At 44.0% G+C, this 19,194-nt stretch overlaps 1 protein-coding gene and 1 pseudogene across 1 annotated transcript; both read right to left on the bottom strand.

Annotated features, from left to right (window-relative positions):
* Nucleotides 1-10,743: 10,743 nt before the first annotated feature.
* On the bottom strand, nucleotides 10,744-13,499 carry LOC115272500 (annotated as a pseudogene).
* Nucleotides 13,500-14,600: 1,101 nt separating this feature from the next.
* Nucleotides 14,601-18,676, bottom strand: DBX1 (developing brain homeobox 1). Its single transcript, XM_029915710.1, has 4 exons — nucleotides 18,310-18,676; nucleotides 17,565-17,666; nucleotides 15,419-15,621; nucleotides 14,601-14,960 (listed from the first exon to the last, which is right to left on the bottom strand). The coding sequence occupies exons 1-4, from the start codon at nucleotides 18,674-18,676 to the stop codon at nucleotides 14,601-14,603; spliced, it is 1,032 nt and encodes a 343-aa protein (XP_029771570.1).
* Nucleotides 18,677-19,194: the final 518 nt, after the last annotated feature.

Below are 19,194 nucleotides of genomic sequence, written 5' to 3'. Positions count from 1 at the left end.
TCAAGAAATGAGTGGTGGCCATTGGGGCAGCTCTGAGCGGTACAAGGGCCATCATGGCTGCATTGCCAAGCAGATGACTGAAAGAATTTAAGAGGAAAACCTCCTTTTTCCCAATGAGAAGCAACCTTAAAATATGAGGGAGGTTGATGATGCCAACTGGTAAGCAAGTATAAAATAATTATTAGCATGCAACGATCTACCTACAGAGCATGAAAGCCACGCGAGAGGCCTGAAGTTTCAGGAGCGATCACCATGCTGAAGAAACATGGCATTTGATCACAGGCCTTTGCACCCAGTGTGAGCTGTTTGGTGACTTGTTGGTCTGTATTCATTTCTTTTCTTGTTTCAACATGAATGTGTAATCTTTCTCAATGTTCATTGGTAGACCAAAACATGGTTATTTTAAAAAAAATTTTTGTCAATATTTCTTTTTGAGTGAGAGACAGAGTGCAAGCAGGGGAGGGGCAGAGAGAGAGGGAGACACAGAATCTAACGCAGGCTCCAGGCTCTGAGCTGTCAGCACAGCGCCCAGTCCAGGCACAAGTTCCTTCTTCTCCAACCCTTCTTTGGCTAGAAAGAGAAGTACAAATACTACACGCGTGCATTCCCAAAGTAGACAAATGACACAAAGCCTGACCATAAGGGGAAACATGAAATGTCCTCCTGTCACTGCTCGCCACCTGCTTCCCTAAGAGAGGGACTGTCTAAGAGAGGGACAGCTGGGTGCGCAGAACAGAGTGAGAGTTGCCCACGGTATCTAATATCCCCTTCATCTTCTGTCGTAGAAGCTCCCAGGAGGCAGATTACACTTTCCTCCCTTGCAGCTCAGTGCATTTCTGCAACAGAGCTGTGGCTCATGGCGACCAAGTGGAATTACCAAGGACATTCCCTGCTCCTTCTCTTTTCTCCCTTCTACTGTTCTGTAGCCAGAGCCAAAGCAATTACCTGGGACCCTCTGCTCTATGGAGTTTTTCCCCAAACCAAGCAATCCGTGATGCCCGCTAGCTGACCTACAATACAACTCCATTCTTGACGTTCTCTATGTGGGGACAGCATCAGATCCCACAGATAAAGGACTCAGTCCCATGAGACTATGTCCACTTCAGACACGAACTGCAAGAGCGGGTTGTTACCTGTGCTTCTGATCAACTGGCTATAAGTTGGAGGTTCTCACATCTCCTTCCTTGGATTCCGTTAATTGGCTAGAGTGGCTCACAGAATTCAGGAGACCAGTTTACTTCCTAGATTACTGGTTTCTTACAAAGGGATATAACTCAGGTGGAACAGACAGGTGGAAGAGATGCACAGGGCAGACACTGGGGGCGCTCACTCTGAGTTCACCACCCTCCCGAGCCTCCACGTGTCCACAAACCCAGTAGCTCTCCATACCCCATCCTTTTTGGGTTTCATGGAAACTTCATTAGGTAAACACAAGCGATTAAATCATTGGCCATTGGGAATTGAACTCCATCTCCAGCCTCTCACCACTGCCTAGGTGGGGGTGGCACTGAAAGTTCCAAACCTATAATCACATGGTTGGCTCCATGGCCAACCAGACCTCATCCTTAGGTGCTGTCCAGGTGTCACCTCATTAACATAATGATGTTATCATTCTAATAATCACTTAGGAAATTGTGAGGATTTTTAGGAGCTCTGTGCCAGAAACAGGGATGACAACCAAATACAAACTTCTTACTATAAATCACAACATCACAGACCCCAAAATGAGAGCTGTGTATTGAGGAAAACAAAGAAAGTTTCAGAAGGTCTGAGATGCTGATGAGCTTAGAGCCAGCATTCCAGCCCCATACATGTATATAGAAGAATGTATGTATTTTTGTAAACTGTTGCCATTTGGGATTTTCTCTCTAACACCCAAAATTGGCTTACCAGCTTTGGCTGTATATTCTTCAGAGTCTTTATTAACAAATGTATCTCTTTCTTTTCATAAATGAATCCACACATGGTCTGTGGCTGGCTTCTTTACTGAGCAACACAGTTCTCTGACTCCGTCCTGTCCCACATTTAACCTATTCCTACAGCCTGTTGATTCTCCTGTTAGCCCTTGATCTCTCTTCACCCTCCCCGTACTCACCGAGTCCAGGCCACCATAATTCCTAACTAGTGCCAATTGATTATCCCTCCTGCTCCCACTCTTGCCCATCGATAGAACTAGATCAGTCTTCAATCCATTCTTCCCCGGGTGTTCAGGACAGTTTTTTTAAAACACACATCAAATCACGTCAATCCATACTTAAAGTCCTTCTGTACTTTACTGACCTGCATAAAATGAAATTTAAGCCCTTTAATGGGTTGAGCTCTGGGAAATTCCCTCTTTGCCCACCTCTCCAACTCCATCTTGGTTCAGGTTTTCCGTCTCTTTGTCCCGTCTCTTAGTTCTTTGGAAGCACCTTCCACCCCATCATGCCCTTTGCAGCCTCCGTAATAAAAAGTCTGGAACATTCCTTTCCACAATACGTGCCCCACTGGTTCCTTCTGATTGCTGATAAAATGTCTCCCTAAAGAGGCTTTCCCATATTAGCTTTGTCGCCTATCTCCCCGATGGCCCTTACGGTCATCTGTAATTGTCATTGGCCTTCACCGACTTGGTTATTCTCTTCCTCTTCCACTGGACTACCTGCTATCCCCAGGAACAACCAGAGATATAGACACAGAGAAGCCATTCAATAAACATACTTTTCAAATGAAAGAGCCCTGACTTATAGTTAAGAAACCTTGGTTTAAGTACCATCTTTACTATTTACAAGCTGTGCCAACTTGGGAAAATCAATCAACCTTTCTGAGCCTATGTGGAACATTGGAAAAAATAAATCCTGCCCTGATTATCAAATATGGATTATTGTAAAAATCAAATGAGATGATGTGAGGTAAAATTTTAAAACTCTAAATAAATATGAGGGGTAATTTACTACTGGGGCAAGGAGAACTTGAGTGAACTTTGTATGAGAGCCTACTTTCTCAAACACTTGTACATAAAATAGGTCTCCATAAACTAGTCTGTCCAGTGCCTTGTCAGGAATTAATTATTGTTCATTCCTGGTCATCTCCCCCTTATAACTATAGCTTTCAAAGGGGACTTTTCTTGGAATACAAACCTTAGCACTGCTTAATCATCAATCCCAGTTAAAAAAAAAAGTCCTTTTGACTTGAGAATGAGAAGTTTAGTGACAGCTGTTAGTTGCAATGAAACTTTTCTCTAAGAACAATAAAAACTCAGCTCTCTCACCCCTTGATCTGCTTTGCTTAGTTTGTTAGTGATTGCTGGGGTGTGGTATTTGCAGAAAGTTTAGGAAAGTGTAGGGGGTGGCCTGTCCTTTCACGTAGGGATGCCCATGTGGTGTAAATAATCCTCTTTCCATCCCAGTCTAAACATGGTCCTAAAACAAGATGTTTGTGCCAAAAAGAATTCCAGGAGGCATTATCCTGGGGGTGGGGGTGGGGGGTAGGGATGAGTGGGTTAAATAATAGAATCATCAGCCCCACGGAGTTCAGGCAGGGGGTGGAGAGCACACTTTTGTTGCTTTGGATTACCAAAGAATGCATTAAAACTTCGCTTTTCCTCCTCCTAAGCACCGTATTCGGGCAGTATTTTTGCCATTTAAACTATACAGGATGTAGTCACGTTTTTTCCTAATCAACACATCTATGCAAATAGATTTGGATTTAAAAAATTTTTTAGATAAAAGTTTTATTTCAGGATAATTTTAGATTTACAGAAAGAGCTGCACACACAGTACAGCGAGTTCCCCTATGCTGGGCGCCCTCTTCCCAAGCGTTGACCCCTGACCTTTCTGTGGTACATTTGGCACAATTCATAAACCAGAGGTGATACATTATTAACTAAAATCAATGCTTTATTCTGATTGGCTCAGGTTTTACCTAATGTCCTTTTTCTGTTCCAGAACCCATCTGGGATTCTATGCTGCATTTAATTGGGTTTGGTTTTACACCAGCACCAAAAAGGCTTTTTTTTTTCTTTTAAAATCTTCTTTTTTTATGTTTATTTATTTTTGAGAGAGAGAGACAGAGCATGAGCAGGAGAGGGGCAGAGAGAGGGAGGGAGACAAAGAAGAGGAAACAGAGAGGGAACACAGAGCCTGACGAAGGGTTCGAACTAATGAACTGTGAGATCATGACCTGAGCTGAAGTCAGAGGCTAATGGACTGAGCCTCCCAGGCACCTCCCCCCTTTTTTAGCACCCCTCTTTTTTTCTTTTAATGTTAAGCCATCAACTTAAAATCAGGGAAACGTTTTTCTTTCTGAAGTGTGTAAAGTCACAGACTTATTCAGGTCTTTGCCAGGAAAATCATTTCCACGGTTAGTTAATACTGTCTTTCCAAATTTGGATGTGAGCCTCCAGCTAAAGACACTCTTCAAAAATTTTCTTAATGTTATTTATTTATTTTTGAGAGACAGAGAGAGCACGAGTAGGGGAGAGTCAGAGAGAGAGGGAGACACAGAATCCAAAGCAAGCTTCAGGCTCTGAGCTATCTGTCAGCACAGAGCCCAGTGTGGGGCTCAAACCCATGAACCGTGAGATCATGACCTGAACTGAAGCCAGACACTTAACCAACTGAGCCACCCAGGCTCAGACACTTTTCAAAGACACTTTTCGAAGGAGAGAGAGTAAATATGCGCTGAAAGAACCCTGGGTTGAGGCTGAAGTTGGTAGTGGGGAAGGGGGAGGGGTGGAGGTTTGGGTTCTGTGGCACCTCTGCCCTTTTTGAAAAACAAATGTGCTTGAATCTCTGTCTTCTGGATAGCGGGGTGGGGGGGGGTAACTCAGCCTCAGTTTCCCATTCTGTCACATGCAGATGCTGCTAACTCTCGAGCAGAGTTGTAGCAAAGGTTCCATGCAAAGTAAACAAAAACTTTAGCATTATCTTGGCACCCTAGGACTTTGTGGCCATTGTGGTTATTCTTTTATATTAAAGGAAGGGAAAGAGGGGCATTTTGGAGATGGTTTGCTCAGGGGCTGCTTGTTTTAACTCATTGCCTCCAAGCAGAAACATCTCCTCATAACATCAATGTCCTCCAACACATTCCAGAAACACTCCACCCTCTGCTCTTTCTTTTAAGTCTTTCTTGAACTGGTGTGGTGTGGTATCTCTTCCTGTCCCATTAAAAAAAACATACCATCCATCCCTCAAGGCTCTGGTCACATTTCTCCATGAAGCTTTCCCAGATGCTCTCAGTCCTCAGGAAAGGGGATAATCAGGAAGATCTCCAAAGTCCGTTTCCTCATCTGTAAAATGGGACTAAAGACTCATCATGTAGGGGTGTCTGGGTGGCTCAGTTGGTTAAGCATCAGACCCTTGATTTCAACTCAGGTCATGATCTCACAGTTCATGAGTTCGAGCCCTAAGTGAGGCAAAGCACTGACAAAGCAGAGCTTGCTTGAGATTCTCTCTCCCTTTCTCTCTGCCCCTCCCCTGCTCTCTCTCTCCCTTTTAAAATAAACTTTTAAAAAAAGTCATAGTGTCGATTAAAGACATATATAAGATGTCAGTCTGCATCTAGCATATAGAAATAATAAAATAGTTTTGGGGACACTCGAGGCCAGATATTCAAACCCTGTTGACTGAATAGGCGTAGAACGGAGGAGAGAGATCTTTGAGATTGGGACTCATCAGAAAGATGTTCTCTGGAACCAGAGAGGAGAGATCACTGGCATCGCTTGTACAGGATGAAGCAGCAAGGGTTAAGAATAAAACCTTTGAGGAACAGTGACAGGTAAGGTAAGTCCAGAGGGTGAGGGGTCCCGGCTGCTCCGGCAGCTCTGGGGGCTGAGAGACATCTGACAGTAACTAGAGGAAAACAGTGGAAAGAGGTGTTTTAGGGTATGTTCTGGGGAAGGGATGAACTCGATCATGCTTAAATGCTCGTAGGAAGGTGCCAGGTGAGAAAGACGGATGGGGAAGGGTTTGCTTCAGGGGAGACAAGAGCTGACAGAGGAGGGCTGAACGAAGGCTGTGTGGAAACATATATGGTGGCTGCTAAGTCTGTAAGTGAGGCTGAGGGAACTTGGCCTGCTAGTTGCCTGGCCTCTCTCCTCTCACAAAGCACTTTATGTTTTTAAATATGTGGTTTTCAGTGTGTAATCTGGGGGACCCCAGGAGTCCCCAACACCCCTCCAGTGGGATTTTTCCAGACATTGCATGTGTCAAGGTGTCTCCTTCTGACAGCTTACAGGTTCTGTGTTTCTTAGAATTTTCCAAGATAGTAGATTTAGATTGATGTGCATTTTTAGTGATTAACTCAGTTTCTTCTCTCAATACTTCTGCGCTCTTAGTTAACTCTCTTTGGGTATATCTGCTGTAACACCAGTAACCTCATTAACTTCCATAAATTATTGTTTTGAAATCCCAAATTATCCTTGACTCTATGCCAAAACACAATAAGTAGGTACACTCTGCTGTATTGTTTAGCAATAAATACTTTAAAACTTCTTGAAAATGTTCTGTATTGTAAGATTCTCCCCAAAAGTGCTACTATTTCAGAGTTTTAAATTTTAAAGTAAAAGAAAATGTGTTTGTCATATGTGTTCTAATGTTTAAGGATGAATTGTTGACTTTTGAAAGGGAGATAAAAGACTCCTTGTCTTAACCTACGGATGCACAGTCTACTTCCAAAGATACTAAAACATCTGACAGTAACACATCAGAGATTTCTGACTGCAGAAGGGAGGAATATACTCACTCCAAAAAAAAGAAAAATGGATACAAGGGTAAATAAGAAAGAAAATATGCCGGGGCACCTGGGTGGCTCAGTTGATTAAGCATCCAGCTTTGGCTTAGGTCATGATCTCACTGCTCGTGAGTCTGAGCCACATGTTGGACTCTGTGCTGACAGCTCAGAGCCTGGAGCCTGATTTGGATTCTGTGTCTCTCTCTGTCTCTCTGCCTCTTCCATGCTCATGCGCTCTCTCTCAAAAGTAAATTAACATTAAAAAAATATTTTTAGGGGCACCTGGGTAGCTAAGTTGGTTGAGCGTCCTACTTCAGCTCAGGTCATGATCCCATGATTTGTAAGTTCAAGCCCCACATCCAGCTCTGTGCTGACAGCTCAGAGCCTGGAACCTACTTAGGTTTCCGTGTCCCCCTCCTCCCTGTTCCCACACTGTCTCTTTCTCCCTCTCTCAAAAATAGATACACATTTAAAATGTTTTTTAAAAAGAAAAAAAATTTTTAAAGAAAGAAAATGTGTCCAAAGTTATGTCTCCCCTCAACTTCAAGGATGTCAGTAATTTACCTTTATTGTCTTACATAAGACAATTTTTGGGTAGTATCATAATTCCAATGAAATTGCATGATCATTTTGAAACCAACCATTGAAGTTTACAGAAAGGAATTGAATTTTTAAGACATGGCTGTGATACACTCTTCAAGAACTAGAAATTGTCACAAGCTTTCAGACTAGAGATGAAATGGCCGCTCAAGCATCTCACAGAGTAAGTTAGCATATTGCATTATCTAAGGAAGTACACACAATAGCTGATAGTAGAGACTCATTAAGTAACAGAGACTAATTAAAACCCTGTACACTCGGCATGGCTGGACGAAAAGTCAGTAAGAGAAATCACGGCAGTGCCACCTTCCAGTAAGAGATTAACTCATCAAATCATCTGTTAACAAATCATCTGTGAAGTTGTGCTTTTGCTTAGAACTCCAAGGAATCTAGAGAAGTGCCTGGACTTCCTTTTTTGCTTGTGTTTGTTTAGTGTTCACAATAACTAATCATCAAAGAAGTTACATGAATTCTTGACAGCAAGCACAAGGATGGCTGAAATATTCAAAGTGTTGAACGTCTTTTTGAATCTCATGCTTTATCCTGGAGCAATTCTGTGGACATTTTTATTGGTAGTGCAAAAGCAACTGTCAGTCAAACTGCTAGTCCCACAGCACAAATCAAGGGAATGGTGCTAAACTACACTAGTAGTCACCGCATTCTCTACTGTCTCATCCTACAGAGAGCCAGTTTCTTTTAAGGATCTGCCCCATGGCAGAAGGTAGGTGGCGGGGGGGTGGTGGGGTTAAGAATTAAGGAAGGCACTTGTAATGAGCACTGGGTGTTGTATGTAAGTGATGAATGACCAAATTCTACCTGAAACCAATTTTACCATATGAGTTAACTAACTAGAATTTAAATAAAAACTTGGAAAAAAAAAAAAAAAGAATGTGTCTGATGGGCCAGTAACAATTGTCATAAATTTCAACACTTAAGTATAAAATATATAATTTTTTTTAATGCTTATTTATTTTTGAGAGAGAGAGAGAGTGTGAGCAGAGGAGGGGCAGAAAGAGAGGGAGACGGGATCCGAATTTGTTCTGCGCTGACAGCAGAGAGACTGATGGAGGCTTGAACTCACTAATGGTGAGATCACAACCTGAGCCAAAGTCGGTCACTCAGCTGACTGAGCCACCCAGGTGCCCCTAGCATATATAATCTTTGAATATTATGCATGACGAAATGAGAAGTGTGCATAAAGCACTTCTGTGGCATACTGAAGTGTGATGATTTTTTTTCAAGAACTAGAACTTGTGTGGCTGTTTGAACTAACCGCATTATTTGTGGAACCTCATGTTTACTTGAAAGAATGACTGACAATAGTATCTCATAGACATTTTCTCAAAAATGAATGAAGTGAGCCTTTTGTTTGAAAAAAAAAAAAAACTTGTCTCAGTAATAAAAATTGAGCTTTCAAATACAAATGTAAAGTTTGGAAAGCTTGTCTCTACCACCATTAACTTGATAGCCTCTCAGTACTTAGAGACTTTTATGATGAAATGGGTGGTGATATGAACAAATGTGTTATTTGATAATTCATGAAAATGTCAATATTTAGCATATCTGCATAGCTCAATGAACCAATATTTTCCAAATGATCAATGAATGATGTTATAAAACCAGGCATGGGTAAAATATCCATTCAAATGCAAGATAGACCAATAGATTACAGTGTATTAGAGTTGGAAAGTTTATTGATAGGATTTGAGATTCCAAATTGTGACTAACCTTTAAAAGAAAACTACCACTTGTCAAGTTTTGCTGTTGTATTAAAGAATAACCACAACTATATAAGAAAGCTGTACAAATACTCCTCCCTTTCTAATTGCGTATCTGTACAATTTTTCTTCATATCATGATGGAGTGAAGAAATAGATAAGAGAGAGCGCCTGGGTGGCTCAGTTGGTTAAGCGTCCAACTTTGGTTCAGGTCATGATCTCATAATTCATGAGTTTGAACCCTACGTTGGGCTCTGTGCTAACACCTCAGAGCCTGGAGCCTGCTTCAGATTCTGTGTCTCCCTCTCTCTGCACCTCTCCTGCTCATGTTCTCACTCTCACTCTCTCTCTCAAAAGTAGTGAATATTTTTTAAAAATTAAAAAAAATAGATAAAGAGAATCCAGTAGTCTTCTCTTAAGCCAACCATGAAAGAGATTTGCAAAAATGTAAAAACAATACTTCTTTATTTTTTGTTTTATAATATGTATTTGTTTTTCATAAAATGATATTTATTTTGATATTTGATGAAATTGTTTGAAGTGATGAATAAATATTTTATTTTTCCTCAGTCTCAATCTCTTCTACTGAAAATGTAGCTAGACAAAGCCCATAGTTACAAAAAATCTTTTAGATATTCAATGATTTTTTAAAAGCATGAAGGAGTTTTAACACCAGTTTGAGGATCACTGATTTAGGCCACAGAGAGTTGGGCTGGTGGTATGAAGTGAGGTTTAGGAGCATAATAAAGGTTTTACATAGCCATTGGTTTTTTTTCTTGTAACTTCAGAATATTAAAATACATAAAGCTCTCTTAGAGAGTTCTTACTGGTTGGAGTTGGGGTAGGTGGGGTTTACCAGTTTAGTCAAGGGAGCAGGATGGTGTGGTAGAATGAAATGAAACCAAGTTTGAATGCTGGCTGAGGTAACCGGGGGAAATCACTCAAACTCCCAGCCTCAGTTTTTGCATCTGTATGTAGCGATAATAGTGTCCACCTTAGATGGCTTACATGGAGGATAAAACTCATGTGAGTTTTAAGTCAGTCATTGCTACTTAAAGTGTGTTCTGTGAACCAACAGGTGGTTAGCCATACTGCACACCCAGAGCTCTGAATTCTGATCTACATTTCAATTCTAGCAGAATGCACCCAGCAGAATGCCTGTCTGCCACACAATTTAGTATTTATTTATTATTCTTCAGTGGATAGGTATGACCATTTCAATCATTTGGACTAAAGTAATTGATTTGACTTTGAAAAACACATTTGACCAGTCTATTTAGTCTCATTTTCTTAATTATTGACCTAAGTTATCCTTCAACTCATTTGAAAGGTTTGTAACTTCCAGACATATGGTCTAGGCTCTTGAGTGTCTCTGTCTCACCTTTTAATTTATTCACTCAACACAACTCAAACACTCAGTATGTGCTAGGGACTATGCATGCCACCAGGGAAACAATGTGCAAAATGGACATGGTCCTCATGCTAAGCCAAAACATGGCATTTGTAGTTCTGAAGATGTAAAGCTTTCTGGTTATAAGGGAGTAGCATATACATCTTTAAAAGTTTAGAGCATAGTTTTTCTTTCCTTTTTGGGGTTTTCTTAATTTCTCTTTTTTTCTCTCTTTTTTTCTTTTTCTTTGTTTCTCTTTTTTTTTTCCAATTTGAATGTACTCATTTATTAACTGATCATATTACAAAAATAATCATGGTAGATACCTTAGTTCATCCTTCTAATAAGCCTATCAATTTGATTTTCTCTGTTGCTAGCACCCACAAAATGAGTAGTCCTTTTCTTCATTGCCCCTTGTGGAGAAGATAATTTGAAGTTGTTTGCTTCTTTGAAACATTCTCCAACAGTATAGATCTCATGAATCTGATTCTCCATGCACATGATGCCATATTTACCAAGAGATTGAGCAATCCATGTGCTCTCTGTCAGGGCAATTCGCTTCTTGCTGATTTTGCTATAACCACACTTATAGATCAATTCCTTCTCTGACTTCTGGTTTGGGTACCCCCATTCTATAGATGGTTCCACAGTCTCAGCAAGTTACCTGAAGCCTTGCTGAGCTTTACAAAGCTGCCACTAAATATCTGGCAAAGGCAAAGAAGCTGCAACACCTCTCAAACCTTTGGGCTCACACCTTTGATACCTCTGATCCCGATGACAAACACCAATTTGGGTTCCGCAGGTACGCCAAGTTGCCAGCTTTTCTGGTAACAGAATCTCAGTTCTGTCCTTGTGCCTATATCCCTTGTGGTAATGCTTGGCTTTTCCATAGATAAGCCCCCCTCTTTGCCTTCCGAACCATCTTTTGGGCAAACTTCTTTCTCAGATGGTTGATTTTCAACTCTGCAAATTCCTTTGCTTTTTTAAAAAGCATTTCTGGCACAACAGGAACCTTCTTTTTCTTCTCTTATGTGCCCTCTGTGATTCCAGCTGGAAAAGATGAAATTCTCTATCTCATTTTTTTCTTACTCCTACCAACAGAGGGCTTGAACTCACAATCTGGAGATTAAGAGTTGGCATGCTACTGACTGAATCAGCCAGGTGCCCCATTAACTTTTCTTAATACAGAAAAACTTTATTTACATCATATATTGCTTTTGGCATTTTATTATGTAATACATTCACATTGTATTAGGATAATATTGCTTACCACGAACTTTTTCATTTGGTCATACTTTTGATCATTGCTGAATTTTTAACTCTTCTAACATGTGAGTTATTTACTTAAAATTGTTTAAATGTTTTAATTGCGATAAAAAACATACATTTTCCATCTTAATCATTTTTAATTTGCAGTTCAGTAATGTTAGCCATATTCACATTGTTGTACAACAAATCTCTAGAACTTTTTCATCTTGTAAAACTGAAACTCTATACCCATTTAACAACTATTTCCCCAACTGACCCCAACCCGTGGCAACCACAATTCTACTCTCTGTTTCGATGAGTTTGAATATGTTGGAAAATACACATAGTTGGAATCATATAGTATTTGTCTTTTTATTACTAGCTTCTTTCACTTAGCATAATGTCATCAAGGTTCATTCATGTTTGGCATGTGACAAGATTTCTTTCCTTAAAGCTAAATAATAATCCACTGTGTGTATATACCACATTTTCTTTATTCATTCATCCATCGATGGACATTTAGGTTGCAGAAGCTATTGTGAATGATGTGAATGATGAGAATGTGAATACCTCTTGGCTATTGTGAATAACACCACAATGAACATGAGGGCATCCCCAAAGGACTTTGAATGTAGACACTAATCCATCCCCATGCCTGAAAATAGTTCTTGACGGTAAGTAAGAACTGTGGGCTTGAGCTAGCAGGGAGGGGAAAGTGAGTCACTCTGGTCAGGATCCCATCTGTGGATGTCCAGGCAACAGTGGAGGGAAGGAGAAAATAGCCTGAATCACTCAGAGCAGAGTGTCTTATCTGAAAGGTTATATGCCTACCATGGACAGAACAGCAGGTGAGGTACTCTCATATGTGTTGAAAGGGAAATGTGGAGACTTCTTGGATTAAGATAATTATGATGATAAGATTTTTTTCAAGTTCCCAGCATCATTTCTAAATAATAATGAACAGAGTGATCACCAGTGTCAGGAACGGGACCAACACAGGAGCGTATCAGAACCTTACAGGGAGAGGGGGCTTATGGTATTTGAAAAGAGAATTAAACTGAGAATAGAAAAATTCAAATTTCAAATAGGATACAAATTATTGAAACTTAAGCTAACCAACTCCCCCCTCCCCTGACTATTGGGGTATGGGTTAGGATAATAAAGAAATGTGGGTCTGGGTGGCTGAGACAGCAGAAACCAATTTCTGAAAGCACACAGAAGACTTTACCAGGGTTCTCCCTGATGTCCTTTACTCCTGAGCTGTGTTTAAATTGTTTCTCTTGAAAGCTAGTCTTTAAGGAAATTTAGTTTCACTTATGAAGCCCAGAGTCTGTATCTGGGCTCCCAAGTCATGGCTATAGATGACATTCCTGAGAAAAATCAGTTTATACACAAAAGACAAGACCAATTTGGAGCTTTCCTGGGGAAATAGAAAGTATATAAACCTTCAAGAAGGGAAAGGAAAATGATTATACACTTGAACAGCTTACCCTGACTTTCAGTGATTTCTTTTAGTCCTTCATTTCAGTCCTTAGAGAAGAAGGATTACTGCAGACTCAACTTGGTGGCACCACTTTACTGGAGCTACTTTACTTGTAACCATAGAAAACGTGGTTACTGATGGTACAGGGAAGCAGAAAAGGTACTGGCCTGAGTTAGAGCTGAGTTCTAGTTTCAGCCTGGCCACTAAACAGCTGGGTGGCGTTAGACATGTGCCATCCTGTCTTGAATATCAGCTTACCTTCCATAAATCCAGTAGCACTTGGACTAGAAGCTCCATCCCTTTCAGCTCTGACATTCTGTGAATTAACGACAGACTGGATCACCATGTCCATTCTACTTTTTATTTGGCATTTGTTCATTTGATACATATATACATATATAAAAATCTGTACAAGGTAAAAATACAAAATAAGTATTTCTTTATAAGTTATGTAATTAAACAGCTACCTTTTTAAAGTTTAAAGGCCATTGCAGAGAGAAAGAAGAAAGTCGATCAACTCTTTATAGTCATTCACAATAACATTGGTATAAAATATCCATACAACACATGTGTACAAAATAGTGTACAGTTCATAAAAGCTGTGCAAAGACAGCAAAGTTCTGTAAAGAAAAAAACCAAAATCAAAGAGGTTGTGGGTTCTCTCTCTGCTCACATCATGCCCAGTGCTCAAGAGTCTTGCAGGTCAGTGTAATCTCGGAAATAATAAAAGGGCACAAGGTAGAGTGCTTGGTGCATATACTATGGATTCAGAAATTACTAAGAAAAAGCTTTGAAACACACATACAGAAATAGAGACGGACTCTTTCCTCAACAACTCACTTTTTCACCCAGAGAGCATTTGGAATATGACTGAAAAAAAATCTCAGTATTTATGCTGTGCCTTAGACCAGAAGGTATATATGTGTATAAAGTTTTTAAAATTCATTTTTAAAATTCAGATATCTAAGGGAACTGCTATGGAAAGACTGGGTGACCAGAGTGGACTCGGGTAGGAGACCCTTCCACCTAAGACAGGAGAGTGAATCTAGGAAGTCAGAGGTCTTAGAGTTACAGGCTTGATGTTCTGACTCCTAACTGTTTCCTCCTCCATGAAGTTTCCTCCCTTACAGAGTTGTTGCTTCTATAGACCAGCAGGGCCTGGCTCACAGTTAAACCCAGGATATAAGAGTGAATACCCTCCGGTGGAAAAGTTAAGACTGGGGCCAAGACCTAAGTTTCACTTCCATGGAGAGAGCTATTGGGAGGTGGCGTGGGGGAAGGAATCTCCATTTTGGGCAATGGAAGAAGGGGCTGGGGTGCCCTTGACCCGGCAAGGTTCTGCAAAGGGAAGCGGCAGCGTCCGGACAGCGGGGACTAAGCGGACACGCAGACTGAATCACACCTCTTCGATTTCAAAGCACTTCTAAACAGTACCCAGGGCGAGGGAGGGCTTCTAAGACACGGTTATCTCCTCCTCTTCGCCCTCCTCGTCTTCCTCGGAGTCGGAGAAGTCCGAAGGCTTGCCAGGGCTGCTGGAGTGAGCCGGTGAGGCCGGCAGCGGCCCTTCCAGCCGCGGGTCCCGCAGGTGCCTAGGGTCGGGGGATGCGTGATAGACCAGGCGGTGGCGGGGGCTGCCCGGGCCCTCGTCTTCCTCCTCGTCATCCCCTGGGCCCTTCTGGCCCACGTCGCTGAGGTCCGGGTGCGGATTGAGTTTGGTGGGAAGGGTCTGCTCTCGGCAGCCCCCGCTAGACAGAAGCTCGCGTTCCTTGGAGTTCCGCCACTTCATGCGTCGGTTCTGGAACCAGATTTTCACCTGGAGCGGCAAGGAGAGAGAGCAGGGGACTAGCAGCGGTTACTGCAGGCCCTCCCCACCGACGGCGAGGGGGAGGGGCTCCGGCAGGCCCGCAGGGGAGGGTAAGAGGCTCGGTTCTTCTCCCGCTCCTTGCCCGCCGCCCAAGCCCTCGGTGGGTTTGGATGGTCAAAGAACCCACCCTATCTTCACCCCCTCGCTCCTCTAGCCCCATCCTCACGCACCTGACCCGACTGGGCGCAGGTGGGGGGCGCTGAGCCGGGGAGAGATGGGGCGGGGACAGAAGAGGGCTGCTCCGAGTGGCCTCAAGGAAGCTGGCTCGTGCGCTCATTCCCTCTCCAGACGTTACTTTCCCTATCGTAGGATGGGACCTAACGCGTTTCACGGAACCCTCCCAATGGTACGGTGCGTGGGGGAGGGGTGAAGCGTGGAGGGTGGGGCTGTGGGGAGACCGCCCTCACTTGTGAGTCTTTCAAGCCCAACTTGGCCGCCAGCTTCTTGCGGTCGGGCTTGCTGATGTACTTCTGCTTCTGGAACATCTTCTCCAGCGCCTTGCGCTGCACGTCGGAGAACACGGCTCTACGCAGCATGCCCCGGCGGGGCTTGCCGCGGGCAGCAAGCGGCCAGGAGAAGGTCCCCGGGATGGGCACGACGCTCGACGACGCTGCAGAGGGGTGGGGGTGGGGGTTGCGAGTGAGTGGGCGGCGTCCCGCCGGGGCAGTAGCGTCTGCCCCTCCCTAGTGGCCTCCCTCGGTTTTGCTCTCTGATCCCTTCATCTCTTTAAAGCTCTCCTTTCTCTTCTCTCGGAGAATAGGCCAGGAACCTACAAACCTGCGAGACTGAAAGGCGCTTTCCGCCCAAATAACTTTCCCTTTCAACCAGGCAAGCCCGGATTAGGTAAAACCAGAGAAACACAGAAAACAGCCTCCACAATAGCCTGTTTCGTTTTTTCCATTCAACAGTCTCAGGGAACAGTCTCAAGGGAACAAACCTGCGTTTATCAGCTAAAATAACAACAGAAAAATATTTGCAAAAATAAAAATAATATATCCAGCTGAGGCCGCTGGCTCTCCCCCTTATGCTTTTATCACCTTGGTGGCTTTTGCATTCTTCAGATGAAAATGAGGTGCTTTACTGATTCGACAGAAGAAAATCCGCTTTGGACTTTTTTTTTTTTTTGAAAAATCCAATCAGCATTCATCTTTTTCATATTAATCTTTCTTCCCCTCCCCCACAAAACGTAAAGAATTCGGCCGAATACATGAAAAGTGGCAGCTAATTAGCACATTGACCGCTCCCCAATGGGTATTGGCATGATAAAAAGGGGGAGAGTTTTCCTTTAAGGGAGGGAAAAAAACCCCAAAAAGAAACAGAGACTCTAATGAAGCGTGAATGGTAATTGTGTAGTAATGAACTAACAGAAAAAGACTGAGGACAAGCAGCGAAAGCCATATATTACTGGGACAAAAGAGATTTACACTTTCAAACTAAACACAACTGCAGGCCAAGACCATTGGGAGAATACTGATGGCAGAGGCTTCTCTTCCCGGAATCATTTTCATTAAATGGACATGAAAAGCTATTTATAAAGCTCGGGTTGTTTTTGTTAGAGCATTGAGATGAGGGAGAAAGGGAGCAAATTCCATTATCAGCAGCAGCATGAATGGTTGGGGGGGGGGTTGTTGGTGAATTCTCTCTCTCCCTTTTAAAGATCAATTGCTTATTTCTTTCGCTGATATTTGGGAGTGTTGTCTTGGTTTTACCCATCCCCCGCTGACCCTGTCCAGTCTCTCTTCTCTTTATAGGCTCTCCTCTGTCTCCTGAGTCTTGAGCGGGTGCTAAGTTTTGAGCTATACTTTGAGGCACCACTGAGATTCCAGGATGAAAACCTCGTGTAAACTGTTTAAGGTGTTTCTCCTCTAGACTAGGACCCAATTACGGGCTTCCCTCGGACTTATTTTAGAAGCTCAAGGTCTTTAAAAAAGATACGGCGGTGGGGGGAAGGGTATGAGAAGAGGTTGGGAAATCAGGTTGGAAATAGAAGGTTGGGGTTGTGGGAGGATCTAGTCCCCCTCCCCCTGGGCGACCCCAGGCATCCCACACAAGAGGGCACCCCATGTGGTCTTGTGAAAAGCCCGAAACCCTGAATGAGTCTTAAAGAGAAATTAGCCCCGGCTGGTAGGTGTCTCTCGGCGGCGTGGAGGGGCGAGGGCCGGTCTGTGTGTGGCTGCCCGGAGGAGCTGACCAATTGGTCATGGTGCTGAAACCTTTGTCGGGGAATCGTGGCCAAGTGCACTGACTCTGTGGGAAAACGGCGGCGTGAAGGGATGCCAACAGTTCCTCGCCGGGAAGGGAACCGCCTCAAATTGGGACCATGACAATTCCTGCTAATTTGTAGAGCAGGGAATTGGTGCAAAGTGTCAAGCAGTCACTGCTTGTGCTAAATAGGGCATCAAATTGGCGCGACGGATTCGTGAATGTTGTACGCCTCGCAACCTCTGAACCAGAGCATAACCCCGAGGGGTGGACGGAGAAATATGGCTTTCGGAGCAGGGAGCGACGGGCTGGGACTGGGGCGCCGCCCCCAGGAAGGGCGATGAGACCTACCTGGGAAATAAGAAGATCTGATGAAAGGCTGGAAGGAACCTTCAAAGTAGGGAAAGGCGAAGGTCTTGGGAGGGACGCTCTGGAGTAAGGCAGGGGATGTTTCTGGCAGAGGGCAAAGAAGAAAGGAAAAGAGGGAAGGAGACAGAAAGGGAATTTGATTAGGTACTTGATTATTGTACAGAACATTGAATACATGATATGATTAACCCTTCAGCTGGCTGCAAAGGCATCTTCCTCAATGTTTTGACAGAGTAAAAGAAATCTTTTCTTAACATTATGTCATCTGTGGAATCTTTCCACCACCACCACCACCCCTTCGCCCACGCACCTCAGAGTTGGCCTCCTGTCCGGATTCTCATCCTAGGCACTAACGAGATAGTTAGTATTAGGGCAAGTAAGAAAAAAAATTGTAGATCCATTATACTAGCTAAGCTAGTAAATATATTGTCTTGGGTTTATAAAAACTGGCTTCCAAAAAGCTTGAGGGCAGAAACACAACCCGCCTAGGGGCCGGCGCTCTCTCCGACTGCAGGTAATCAAGTTGATTCTGAGGGTGGGGCGAACCTGGAGGCTTTTCTTCCCGGGAATTGGCTGGACCTAAGTCTCATATTGCACGAGTGGTGCCTCGGGGATCCTGCGTAAGTGTATGTGCGCAGATGTGTGAATGGGTGCCCGCCCCATACAGGAACCCCGGGCAAGAAGGGCTCGCACCTGGACCGGCCCTCGGTGTTTTGCGCTCACTTACCGGTTCTGGGCGCAGAGGAAAGGATGGCGTTAACCCCAAACTTCAGAAACGTTGACTCGCTGGCAGGGGAGGCGGCCGTCTGAGGTGAACCGTCCGGTCGGCTGCCTGGACCCGGGGAGCCCAGGTCTGAAGTCCCGGTGTCTGTGAGAGTCGCAGGGGCCCCCTGCCTAGGGGGCGACATGCTAGCCGTGGGTAAGCTGCGGGGCAGGTAAGCGGGAGGCCGGCTGATGCGGATCAGATCCTCCACCAGGAAGCTCGAGTGGCCGGAAAATGCCGACTGCAGGGACTGGGGCAGCGTTAAGGTGGGCGTGGGGCGCAAGAGGCTAGGGTACCCGGCGGGGGGCGCGAGGAGGCCTGGGAACATCATGTTAGGCGCGGGGCGGGCGGAATAACCCTTCTTCCCGTGGCCTGAGGGTAAATGCCTCGCTTCCCGCCCCTCCCGCCCCCGCGATGGCCTCTCTCTTGGGCTTCGCAAAAGTCTCCAAGTAACGATCCCACTTGGGCGTCTGCGAGTCCTCCCTGGTCCTCCCGTCGAGGTGATGGTTTTATAGCGGCCCGCCCGTTAAAGCGCTTTGAAAAGTGACAGCTCTGACAATGAAGTTCAACAAAGTTCTCCACTCGAGCTTCATTCGCCGGAGGCTCTGGGCGCTCTGATTGGCGCAGGGGTGCAATTTATGATTGGATTAGTCTTCATAAGCATGGCCCGCACAATGGGCCGGCAACAAAGGCTGGCGCGCATCAATTCTGCATATCGACCGCCTCTTTGCAATACAGTGCGCCCCCAAAGCTCTCGCCGGGAGTTTTTGTTCCGAAGCAACACCCGGGCTAATTAAATGCCTATTTAGAAGTTTCAGATGACATCTTGCCTCATAGAAAAGGAATTAT

Source organism: Suricata suricatta, chromosome 11, assembly GCF_006229205.1.
Source record: "Suricata suricatta isolate VVHF042 chromosome 11, meerkat_22Aug2017_6uvM2_HiC, whole genome shotgun sequence".
Taxonomy (NCBI): domain Eukaryota; kingdom Metazoa; phylum Chordata; class Mammalia; order Carnivora; family Herpestidae; genus Suricata; species Suricata suricatta.
This window is presented reverse-complemented; position numbering and strand designations above follow the sequence as displayed.